This window comes from Limulus polyphemus, unplaced genomic scaffold (assembly GCF_000517525.1).
Source record: "Limulus polyphemus unplaced genomic scaffold, Limulus_polyphemus-2.1.2 Scaffold2314, whole genome shotgun sequence".
In the NCBI taxonomy this organism is placed as follows: Eukaryota; Metazoa; Arthropoda; class Merostomata; order Xiphosura; family Limulidae; genus Limulus; species Limulus polyphemus.
In genome coordinates, this window is record NW_013667924.1 from 84757 (window position 1) to 97791 (window position 13035).

The 13035-nt window shown below is 35.1% G+C and overlaps 1 protein-coding gene across 2 annotated transcripts in view; it reads right to left on the minus strand.

Moving 5' to 3' along the window:
• LOC106466594 (T-box transcription factor TBX1-like) overlaps nucleotides 1-13035 on the minus strand; it is a 39422-nt gene that overhangs the window by 24737 nt on the left and 1650 nt on the right. For both annotated transcript variants that reach the window (XM_022394622.1, XM_013926888.2), the window contains exon 2: nucleotides 8779-9043. In XM_022394622.1, coding sequence (XP_022250330.1) covers nucleotides 8779-9043 — 265 coding nt within the window. The remainder of the gene's footprint in view (nucleotides 1-8778; nucleotides 9044-13035) is intronic.

The following is a 13035-nucleotide window of genomic DNA, read 5'->3' on the forward strand; positions in this document are numbered from 1 at the left end:
GACACGCGTATTGTTATACCATTATATAAGAATTGTAAATAGACCCGCGTATTGTTATACCATTATATAAGAATTGTAAATAGACACGCGTATTGTTATACCATTATATAAGAATTGTAAATAGACCCGCGAATTGTTATACCATTATATAAGAATTGGAAGTAGACCCGCATATTGTTATACCACAACGAACCACAGAATCATATAAAGATATAAACTAACTGGCATACAAGGGGGAAAGTATTAAATTAAAGTTTATATATTTCACACGCATAAAGTCTTAATTTGGTAATATGTGTGTTCGACGTGTGATTTCCATGAAAAATAAAAATCTATGATAATTCCCAAATATTTATATTTTGTTACGTCTTCAGTTGTTGTTCAGGTACAAAGAAACGTTTAGCATGCAAGACTTGTGGTAGTCGAAAAAGTTAGGATATTTCTAAACTATATATAAAAGAGTAAGGAAACAGACTCAGAAAGTTCACAGTAATTTACAAGTAATCAAAATCTATCGTTTATCTACAGCTTCTCGTAAACGTCACTGTTCATAGATTCGAAAAGATTAGTGAGCATCAAAAGCCAACAGCTAGACAAGCTTGATTTTTGTCTGTTCGCAAACGTTACCGTTCGTACATTACTGTATTTAGATCCGAAAACATTAGTGATTTGGCGTGAGTATCAAAAGTAAACAGCTGTAATATTATTAGTATTATTATTTCGCTGTGCATTGTTAGTCTTACTAGTTATACACTGTACAACTATATATACCTAAGTGCTTTAAACCTCGTGACCCCATGTTAGGCCTAAGAGCTTTAAGTTTCGTGACTCCATATTAGGCCTAAGAATTTTAAACCTCGTGACCCCATGTTAGGCCTAAGAGCTGTAAGTTTCGTGACTCCATATTAGGCCTAAGAATTTTAAACCCCGTGACTCCACGTTAATGAAAATGTATTATTTTTGTATTATTATTAAGTCAAAGACTTGACTTTGTCTGTTGGTTAGACATTTTGTACGTCTCGTCATTTTATAACAGAAAGCTGATAAATTTGGCTTACACAAATTATTTTCCACTTTAAATGTGGATTTACACAGATTGTAAACAGTTTTTTTTTTCGCAGTCAAGGCCAATTGTGGCTGTTTTCATGGTGTTGATCTATATCTAAACAAAGTGTATAAACAGTCGTTCCAAAACATACTCGAGTAACGAATGGCGATTTATATAGTGATACTACAATAACGGTTATGTCAAGAGTGGAGACCACTCTGAAGTGATAAATCACAACTTGAAATCTTTGTCGTTTGGATAGTTTATCGGCTCTTGATCAATAACATAATCTGGTTTAGAGAAGAATCTTAGATAAGTTAGGACGTGAGAATGACTCGTGAAGTTCAAGCTAAAGAGGAAATATAGGACCAGTGACGTGGGGCTGTTTGACTAATTGTTGTGACACCCAATTTCACAATCGTCTATCTGTTTTTCTATATAACTAACTAACCAGCTATACGTTCTCGGTTTTGTTGTTGTTGTTGTTGCATTTTTATTTCACCCTCAACCACGAGAAATCTGTTTAACACAAGATTAGTAAAATATGTTAATTTTTAAAAAGGAGGAATGGTGATCGTCAAAAAAAAAGTAAAGAAACAAGAATGAAAATGGAAAATTTTATATTTTCAAGCCTGTAAATAGGGAATCTAAAGAAAAAAGGCTGGAAATAGTGTCTACGTTATTTTCTCAAGCTACAAATCCCTATTTTGACTCCATGTCTACAGTACTTATCAATTTTAATGGAGTCAAAATATAGACTTGTAGCTCAAACCGTTCGTTGCTCAAAAAGGTTCGTTCTGTAGCTTTGTATTTAAACAAACAAATAATATATTTATACCTTATGCTTATAACACATTTATTTTCCCATTTTGTAATCTATAGTACTAACCAACTATGTGTCACTGTCATGTTTATTTGGCGCCTTTTTTAAAGTCATTTTTTCGTTTTTCAGGCTCCCCGTATTTCAACCGTGAGCTCCCCGAATTTCATAACTTTATGCTCTCCGAATTTCATTGCTTTATGGTCCCCGTATTTCAACCGTGAGCTCCCCGAATTTCATAACTTTATGCTCCCCGAATTTCATTGCTTTATGGTCCCCGTATTTCAACCGTGAGCACTGTAGATCTGCTCAACTGTTAACGTTTCTATGATGCTTTAACATGTTAAAGTTTCAGTTGGAAGGTTTGGTGTATTTCGAATACTTATAAACTTCTGTCTATTACTCTGCCTAAAACGTATTATTATCCGTTTTTGTGATTTCTCCACTGGGTTTTATGAAATGATGTTATTAGCTGTACGAAACTGGGACGTATACGTTTTAAAATAATACCCATCAGAATGCTTTGTACTAGACAGAGAGTTAATCACATATCATACAAACGATTTGTATGTACTAATACAGGGACGTGTTGATGCGAACACGACCCGAACCGTGGCGCTGTGGACGACATGTTTAGCATCTATATTTTTGTTTCACAGCGAATTCTCGATCATTCGATAGTGCAATGCCGCCACGGATAGACTTATAGGTGGGAGAATATATCACGGCCATTTCCAAGGCAAAGGATTTCTATAGTTAGATATGTAGAGACAAAAAACGGGACATTTTGGAGAAAGGAGCCTTCATTGTTAATCATGTGTAAAGTTAGTCACGTGTAAACTTCACTATTGCATACCGCTGGCTACAAGTGTGGCTGATAGTGTTATTGGCCTTAAACTTTTTCAATTGCAAATAGAAATCCAATAGTTTTATAACAAAGACTAATGATTCGTGACTTAAAGTCTAATGACCTGTGACTTAAAGTCTAATGAACAGTGACTTAAAGATTAATGATTCGTGACTTAAAGTCTAATGACCTGCGACTTAAAGACTAATGACCTATGACTTAAAGACTAATGATTCGTGACTTAAAGACTAATGACCTGTGACTTAAAGACTAATGATTCGTGACTTAAAGTCTAATGACCTGTGACTTAAAGACTAATGACCTGTGACTTAAAGTCTAATGACCTGCGACTTAAAGACTAATGATTCGTGACTTAAAGACTAATGATTCGTGACTTAAAGACTGGTGATCTGTGACTTAAAGACTAATGATTCGTTACTTAAATACTAATGATTGATGACTTAAAGACTAATGATTCGTGACTTAAAAACTAATGATTCGTTACTTAAAGACTAATGATTCGTGACTTAAAGACTAATGATTCGTTATTTAAAGACTAATGATTCGTTATTTAAAGACTATTGATTCGTGACTTAAAGACTAATGATCTGTGACTTAAAGACTAATGATTCGTTACTTAAAGACTACTGATTCGTGACTTAAAGACTAATGATTCGTGACTTAAAGACTAATGATTCGTTACTTAAAGACTAATGATTCGTGACTTAAAGACTAATGATTCGTGACTTAAAACTAATGATTCGTGACTTAAAAACTAATGATTGATGACTTAAAGACTAATGATTCGTGACTTAAAGTCTAATGACCTGCGACTTAAAGACTAATGACCTGTGACTTAAAGACTAATGATTCGTTACTTAGAAACTAATGATTCGTGACTTAAAGACTAATGATTCGTGACTTAAAGACTAATTATTCGTGACTTAAAGACTAATGATTCGTGACTTAAAACTAATGATTGATGACTTAAAGACTAATGACCTGTGACTTAAAGACTAATGATTGATGACTTAAAGACTAATGATTGATGACTTAAAGACTAATGACCTGTGACTTAAAGACTAATGACCTGTGACTTAAAGTCTAATGATTCGTTACTTAAAGACTAATGATTCGTGACTTAAAACTAATGATTCGTTACTTAAAGACTAATGATTCGTGACTTAAAGACTAATGATTCGTGACTTAAAGACTAATGACCTGTGACTTAAAAACTAATGATTGATGACTTAAAGACTAATGACCTGTGACTTAAAGACTAATGATTCGTTACTTAAAGACTAATGATTCGTGATTTAAAGACTAATGATTCGTGACTTAAAGACTAATGACCTGTGACTTAAAGACTAATGATTCGTGACTTAAAGACTAATGATTCGTGACTTAAAGACTAATTATTCGTGACTTAAAGACTAATGATTCGTGACTTAAAGACTAATTATTCGTGACTTAAAGACTAATGATTCGTGACTTAAAGACTAATGAGTCTTGAGTTCTGTATAATATATATTGCACACTGAAACAAGAGCTCGTGTTTCTCTTCTGCGTAAACAAATATCACTGTCGTGATCTTGAACCTTGACCTAGTCCTCCAGAATTTTAATCATTTTTTATATAGGTACGATGATATATATATATATGAAATTTTAAGAAATGTTTTGGCTAGTCAGGCTCAATTAGGTTATCTACAATAGGGCTACTAATATTGACGTAACAGCAGATTCCAGTATCTACATTCCATCAATTCACATTTAACTAGCCAGTCGTCAAAAGATTTGATGGGAGCCTACAATGTTCAATTCAGGAGAGTGTCCAGAAATTTGGGTTCACCTATTTTTATGGGGCATTAACGGAATCTTTAAAGTAATTATTTACTTCTTTTTTTAAAACTCAAAGGTGCACAATGGGTCATCAGCGCTGAGTCCACCACAAGAAACTAACCCTGAATTTTAGACCCATACATCTGTTGCTGAGCCACCTGGGACGTGAAAGTAATAATCCAACTCCTAACTAATACTCATATGAGTATTTTAATTATATTAAAGGATATATTTGATATTTTCAATCTGAACGACGCCTTATGTGACACACAGATTAGAGGCTCAAGCTTGAAGCATAATCAGTGCTACATTAAGAAGTTGGAACTGTTGACCGGAGGTTGACCAACCAGTCAGTGACACCCGTCGTTAATACGGTTATTTTTAATCGAACAACGGAATTGACTATTGCAGCAATAACTCACCCTAGCTGACAGTATGGAGTGTGTTCAGCATAATATCGGGACTCAAACTTTGGACTTTCCGATACGCAGCCTGGAATGATCACCAAATATACACACACACTGATTATTAAGGTTAATGTTATCCCGTTTTGCATCCAACTGTTTTAGAAGCAGAAAAGAAATTAAAGCTAAATTCAAATTAAGATTCTTTACAAATATGTTATGTATATTTTACTTGCAAATGACTCGACCAGTCATGTAATGGCCAAAATGTTTGTGCCAGAGTGCCAAGTAAGTCCTAATAGATTATACATGCACACGTGGGTTGCATTTTATCATTTACCAAACAGTTATCAGTTCATTTCATCTAACCAACTGATACATCTCATTTTTGTTTCGGACATAGAGAGGGGGTTAAACAGCTTGGCCAGATAGTTTAAAAGTGATCGTTCCAATTTTCGACCTACAGCCAATTACCCGAGATTTCACCACCAATAAATCTCTGAAAACTGATATTCAGATGACAGAAAAATGACAAACATCTAGTGTAAGAAGCCTATCGATCACTTAATGGTAGAACTTCACGCTTGTCAGGTGTAATTATTCATGGTCTCCTTCACATTTTAACCCTCAGCCTGGGAAGCGTGCAGAAAAACAAAACAGAAAATGTTCTGCCACTGGAGATCACTTATAAACAAAGGGGGAGGGCTTTGACTGATTCCCCCCTGTAAAACAACATTATCGTGATTCAGCAGAATAGTTCCAGTTTAGGTTTTTTTTTTTTTTTTTTAGTTAGTAGACCTCATTATCTGAACACGTTTCATTAACAATTTCTGACAGATGAAAACCAAAACCAAAACACTACTTTGATAGCCAATGAAAGTGTAGTCTGTAATGATCAACAACAAAATCTGGTTGATGCTGAATTTTAAAATGTATGATAAGGGACGACTCCATCTTACTTTTCTGTCAATTATTTAAAGGCACACGATATATCTTTAAACCCTATAACACGATGTGACATTCCTCATTTTGTAAGGACACTGTATCTTGTAATAAGAAATCGTGGTATGAAATGCAAAAATAATACATTTTCATTAACGTGGAGTCACGGGGTTTAAAATTCTTAGGCCTAATACGGAGTCACGAAACTTACAGCTCTTAGGCCTAACATGGTGTCACAAGGTTTAAAATTCTTAGGCCTAATATGGAGTCACGAAACTTACAGCTCTTAGGCCTAACATGGGGTCACGAGGTTTAAAATTCTTAGGCCTAATATGGAGTCACGAAACTTAAAGCTCTTAAGCCTAACATGGGGTAACGAGGTTTAAAGCACTTATGTATATATAGTTAGTTGTACAGTGTATAACTGGTAAGATTAACAATGCACAGCGAAATAATAATACTAATAATATTACAGTTTCATATGCTTCATAGACATGCATGTTGGAAACTCGTCGATTATACGTCGTGTGAACTTTACGAAGTATTTTTTTTAAAACGTTATCAGCAAGACATAGACATTCTTAAAGCAAGTCGTAACAACTAAACAATAGTATTCAATGCAATATGTAAACGGTCCCTTGTTGGCCCTATAGTAGAGTACTGGATTTCGACGCTGGAAAGCTGGGTTCGATTCCGTGCAATACCACAAAATATTTCCCGCACTTTAATCTGTGGGTGCGTTATAACAATGTTTAGTCAGTCCCTTAGCGTGAATGATGGGTGCTGCTGACTGGCTCTAGTCATATAGGTCAAAATTAGGGATGGTGGCTGATAGCTTTAATCGTTTTGTCACACGTACACATTGAAATGTTATCAGCAGGGTATAAACATTCTAAAACATGTGGTAACACAAAAACAATGGTATTCGATGCAATATGTAAATAAACTGTAGATGAAGAAAAGTTAAAAATTTAGAGAATTCAAAGTGGATATGATTTAAACATAAGATACGTTGTAATAGAAATGTATTAAAACGCAACGTGGTAAACTCAAAACTTGTAGATAAAAAAATCTAACAATCTAGTTCAAGACGGATATGATACTTATTTAAATTTAAACTTATAGTTACATAATGCTAGAATTATAAATAAATATATATATTGTTTTTTGTTTGTAATTAAGCACAAAGCTACACAATAGGCTATCTGTACTCTGCCCATCACTAGGTGGCATATATATATTGAGGTTTAAAAAGTATGCATCCAATTCCACAATTGGCAACACAGAAATCTTGTTTCAATATTTTCGCACAAAGCTACACAAAAGTCTAGCTTTTCACGGCTGCCCTGAATTTTGAATTGATAGACACGGGGTAACTAGTCAACAGTACCCACCGCCAACGTTTTAGCTACTCTGGCTTAATAGTGAGTGAGATTTGATCATCACTTTTTTTTTGTGGTAATGGGACGCGAACGTCGAACCTTCTGATTTACCGTCCAAGCATTCTAGCAACTAGGCCACTCCCGGCATAACATAAAAAGAGATGGACGAACAATGGAGGTTTGTAGCCGTCGTATGTATTAAATTACTGGATCCTTCAAATTTGTTTTTTTTCAAGCTTTATAGGCACTCAACTGTTTGTGGGTTCAGGACTTTGTGGGTCACAGGGTCCTAGCATGTGACTCATATAAAATTTAAAAATAAAATCGCCAATTTTGCAATTAATCTCACTAGACCTGCACTACTAGGCCTCTTATAAAAGAAAATAACTTATTTCACCCATTTTGTTTGGCCAATTCCTTATACGTGTTGAACTTAACATAAAAGTAGTCGTTGTACGGTATAAAGATAAATCGGTATATATATAAGTTACTGACACTAGCCTATTGCAGTAATAGACACCAGCGTTATCAAAGTTTCGCGAAAAATCCTAGAAATAAACATCCGAAACGTTTTTAAATACCCTACTGCCCGAAGAGTTAGTTGTCTTTGACAGAGCGCTAACACACACTTACTTTGATAGTAGCAACGGCCTGTCGTTTTTCATTATAATGAAACGGTTTGATTTAGAAACGTCGAGAAGCAAATAACTTGTTTTGTTGTTGTTGTTGTCTTTTTCACGATATACTATACTGTACTGATGAAATATATGTTTTTCTTTTGAATGTTAAAAAGAAACGTATTTATAAACTAGATGGAGTACCCGTCCCCTGGACGCAAGTTATGTAAATTCATGATGAATGAAAGGTTATCTTAGGACATGAAAAGTTGCTTCCCTTATATGTAATTGTGAAAAACGCCCATAAAAACTGCAAAACATAAAATGTGTGAAACCGCAAATTTCTATGCATCTCCGCACGGGCCCAACAAATTTCCATGCTAATTTTGGTGAAGATTCGTCAACAGGGGGCGAAGCAGTGGTAGAAAATGCAAAAACGCCATAAAATTCGCAAAATGGAAAAACTGAAAATTTGTATGTACCCCCGCATGGACCTAATGAACCTCCATACCATTTTCGGTGAAGATCCATCAGCAGGGGGAGGGGGGGGGAAGTAATGGTAAAAAACACGCATAAAAACCTCAAAGTGCAAAACTGAAAATTTGTATGTACCCCCATACGGACCTAATGAACCTCCATACCAGTTTCGGTGAAGATCCATCCACACCCTGCGAAGTAGTTACGTGGACATACAACAGATAGTACTATTATATTTATACAGATATTGACGCTTCGGAGCTTTGAGACAAACATAATGAGACTAAAAATAATGATAATTTCCACCTCTTTTACTGCTGCTTTTTAAATTTAAGATTCTTAGTCTAGGGCAAACTGAGGGCAAATTGAATTTAAAAACAACGCACACACACACACTTACCTTCCTGCCTTAGTCACAATCATTTCAGTCTGTAGCTGGTTGAATTCTTCCCAAAGGGACTTCATTTGTAATTCACAGTCGACGTTCACCAGTTTTGGATGTATAAGCTTGTTTGGATTACGTGAAGCCTCAGCGTCAAAACGAACGGGAGATCGCGTACGCCTCTCGGGTTCTTTATTGTTCCGAACGCCGTACGTGTCAACCGTGGATACACCGTAGGTCTCGGCCAGACTCGGTCTTTCGATACTGGTGCTTAGAAGGAACGCTGCGTGGAAATAATTATATAATCAAACACTCGTTTTGTTTTCAAGTTATTTTATGATAAAAGAAAAACTATTTAAAAAAAAAATTTTGATAATAATTATCGAAAAAAAAATCCAGATAATTAAAATACAAATTTTCGCTTTTGCGGCTTCTTCTGGGCTAGTATGTAAAACTGTTTGATATTAGAACATTCGCTAAATTATAAAATTGTTTGTACGTTCTATTTCTCGAGTATAGAATACTACTGTTGTTTCACTATTGTTATAATGTTATAGTACGGTTATGACTCTGACTATATAGTTATACTAACATATGATACGTATTACTTATATAAATGTGCCCGGCATTGCCAGGTGGTTAGAGGGCGCTCGACTCGCAATCTGTGGGTCGCGGGTTCGAATCCCCGTCACACCAAACATGCTCGCCCCTTTTAGCCTTTTTTTACGTTCAATCCCACTATTCGTTGGTAAAAGAGTAGCCCAAGAGTTGGCGGTGGATGGTGATGACTAGCTGCCTTCCCTCTAGTCTTACACTGCTAAACTAGGGACGGCTAGCGCAGATAGTCCTCGTGTAGCTTTGCGGGAAATTCAAAAACAAACAAACAAACTTATATAAAAAATAAAGACGATTACAAAACAGAAACAAATAGACATGACCATGAACATTGTGTCTGTCATTGAAATACTAGAAATTTAAAAGTTTTGTGGTATAGTTTTCAGTCCCTAAAACACAGTTATTCCTATTCATGTGTAGAGGGCATAAAACTGTTCAGTATTATGCAGAGGGACATTTTGTTAATTATCTTAAGAATGTGTTCATTATTGCTCTGTTTTCAAACTACGTACAGCGTAAAATAGCATAGGTTAATTGTTTTTAATTACACACAAAGCTACACAAGGGCCATCTGTGCTCTGCCCACCACGGGTATCGAAACCCGGTTTCTAGCGTTGTAAGTCCGCAGACATACCGCTGAGCCACTGGGGGGTAGCATAGGTTAAAACAACTCAACTTACGAACAAAGGTTTGGTGATTTAATGGTTACAAGTTCAAGTTTGGTTTGTTCTGAATTTCGCGCAAAACTTCACGAGGCTTATTTGCGTTAGCCGTTTCTCATTTAGCAGTCAAAGAATAGAGGGAAGACAGCTAGTCATCACCACCCACCGCCAACTCTTGGGCTACTCTTTTATCAACGAATAGTGGGAATGACCATCACGTTATAACGCCCCCACACCTGAAACGGACGAGCATGTTTGGTGGAACAGGGATTCGAACCAGCGACCCTCACCATCTGGCCACAAGTTCTAGTTAAAAACAACACTGTCATTGTCTGTCAGAACAGAATACAAACCTTGAAATAAAAGTCTAAAGATAGGGCTTGTGAGTGGATTGTAATTTTTTTATTTAACTTTATTTTTACGACGTTCCGACCACTTGTGTGCCTATCATCAGGTATCTGTCTCTATTTTGTGAAATATTGCGCGAGAATTTTGTTCCAATTTAGAAAACATTTATGGCTGACATCTGTGTTTTGATGTAAATTAGGTTTAAGTTCACGAATAATTAATTATTCTTTTATTTTTCTTCTTCTTCTTCTATTAACGTTGGAATAAAATTATCGCGCAAAACAGAGACAATTACCTGATGGTTGCCACACTAGTGGTCGAAACGTCGTAAGCCGTATCACAAGCCGTATCTTTGGACTTTTATTTGAAATGTACAGTGTATTTCCTCTCCCACAACAGAAATCTGTTGGTGTATATTCTTTGTGTTGAACTTTAAGCAATCTACAGACACTTAATAATGTCAGTAATCTAAAGCAGTTCACAGCTTAAATCAAGAGTCAAGCTCTGCATTAAAAAACAACAATAGTTTGGATATTACCTTGGACGCGTCAAGAGTCAAGCTCTGCATTAAAAAACAACAACAGTAGCTTGAATATTACCTTCGACGCGTTAAGAGTCAAGCTCTTCATTAAAAAACAACAACAATAGTTTGAATATAACTTGGACGCGTCAAGAGTCAAGCTCTTCATTAAAAAACAACAACAGTAACTTGAATATTACCTTGGACGCGTTAAGAGTCAAGCCCTTCATTAAAAAACAACAACAATAGTTTGAATATTACCTTGGACGCGTTAAGAGTCAAGCTCTTCATTAAAAAACAACAACAATAGTTTGAATATAATTTGGACGCGTTAAGAGTCAAGCTCTTCATTAAAAAACAACAACAGTAGTTTGAATATTACCTTGGACGCGTACTCCTACTGCTGAACGGTTCAAACCAAAACTCTTCGTTAAAACAAAGTATTTAAACAAAGGGAATTTTGAGTCCAAAATTCCACGTCGTGTGTATAAAACTTACATGTTCATTACAACAATCAACTATGTCATAATACACACAAGTCCGTGACTGGACTCGAACAGGGCGGGATACTGCTAATCAATACGTATGCGGAACACGTTTTATGTAACATTTTGTGAAGTTATAAAGATATGTTAACGCTGTAAGAACGTAATGGTTCGTGTTCATGTCTCAGAGATGATTGTATTTACCAGAGATGGTAAAATGTGGTGAGAATTTGTTTGTTCTGATTGTAAAGTTGCTCAATTACCCACCAGGACTCAGCTTATTGCAGGGATCGAACCCCGAACGTTCTAATTCCTCAAATTTCCAGTACAACTACCTGGGGGGGGGGGGTACTGAAAGACGTGATACTGTACACAATTTAAAAAGTGGAGAAAAAAACCCCCACAAAACTTCAAAAGCTTTATAATTATTAATAAAAAAAATGTCTTAGAGTCTTTAACATTCCAAGGCTTCAGAAGCACGCATTGTTTTGATAAATTTCTTTAATATATTATTTGTATAAGAGGTGGGAGACGAGAGATAAGCTTTTGATCAAATCATTGTTACGTTGAAAACTCTTACCAGAAAACATTATCCAAACATGACTGTAATTAAAAATATCACTAATAATTGTTGATCAAATCATTGTTACGTTGAAAACTCTTACCAGAAACATTATCCAAACATGACTGTAATTAAAAATATCACTAATAATTGTTGATCAAATCATTGTTACGTTGAAAACTCTTACCAGAAACATTATCCAAACATGACTGTAATTAGAAATCTCGCTAGTAATTGTATTGTTTGCTTTTTAACTAACGAACAACATGAAATATTGAAACAGCTATTTGTGGGCTATTAGGTTTATTTCTGTACAACGTTTCGTCTCTAACAGTAAGACATGATCACGTACCTCATCTTGTATCCCTGTTATAGACGAAACGTTGTAGAGAAATAAATCTCTCATCACACAAATCGCTGTCTCAAAACTTCATACCAATAAGTTTGCTACGATTATTACATCCGCGTTTGATCAGCTCACCCAGTGTAACAATACGTGGACAGATTTTTAAACCATGATACACTCGTGAAGTCAGTAACAGTTCCAACAACATAGTGAAAAAAGAAGAACAGAAATCTCTATCATATATACACAATCATTAAACGGTTGATCCGCTGTATCATATCGAAAAACGAATTCGACGAAATATAATAACATTATTCACAAACTTAATTTAGGTTACTGTATGGTAGAGTAAAACGAACTCAAACCCCATAGTTAGAGTATGTACGTATTCTAAAACTTATTGTTATTATCGATACATTGTTGTAAAGAAGGTATAGACAGAGTATGTACGTATTCTAAAACTTATTGTTATTATCGATACATTGTTGTAAAGTATGTATAGATAGAGTATGTACGTATTCTAAAACTTATTGTTATTATCGATACATTGTTGTAAAGTATGTATAGAGTATGTACGTATTTTAAAACTTATTGTTATTATCGATACATTGTTGTAAAGTATGTATAGAGTATGTACGTATTCTAAAACTTATTGTTATTATCGATACATTGTTGTAAAGTATGTATAGAGTATGTACGTATTCTAAAACTTATTGTTATTATCGATACATTGTTAG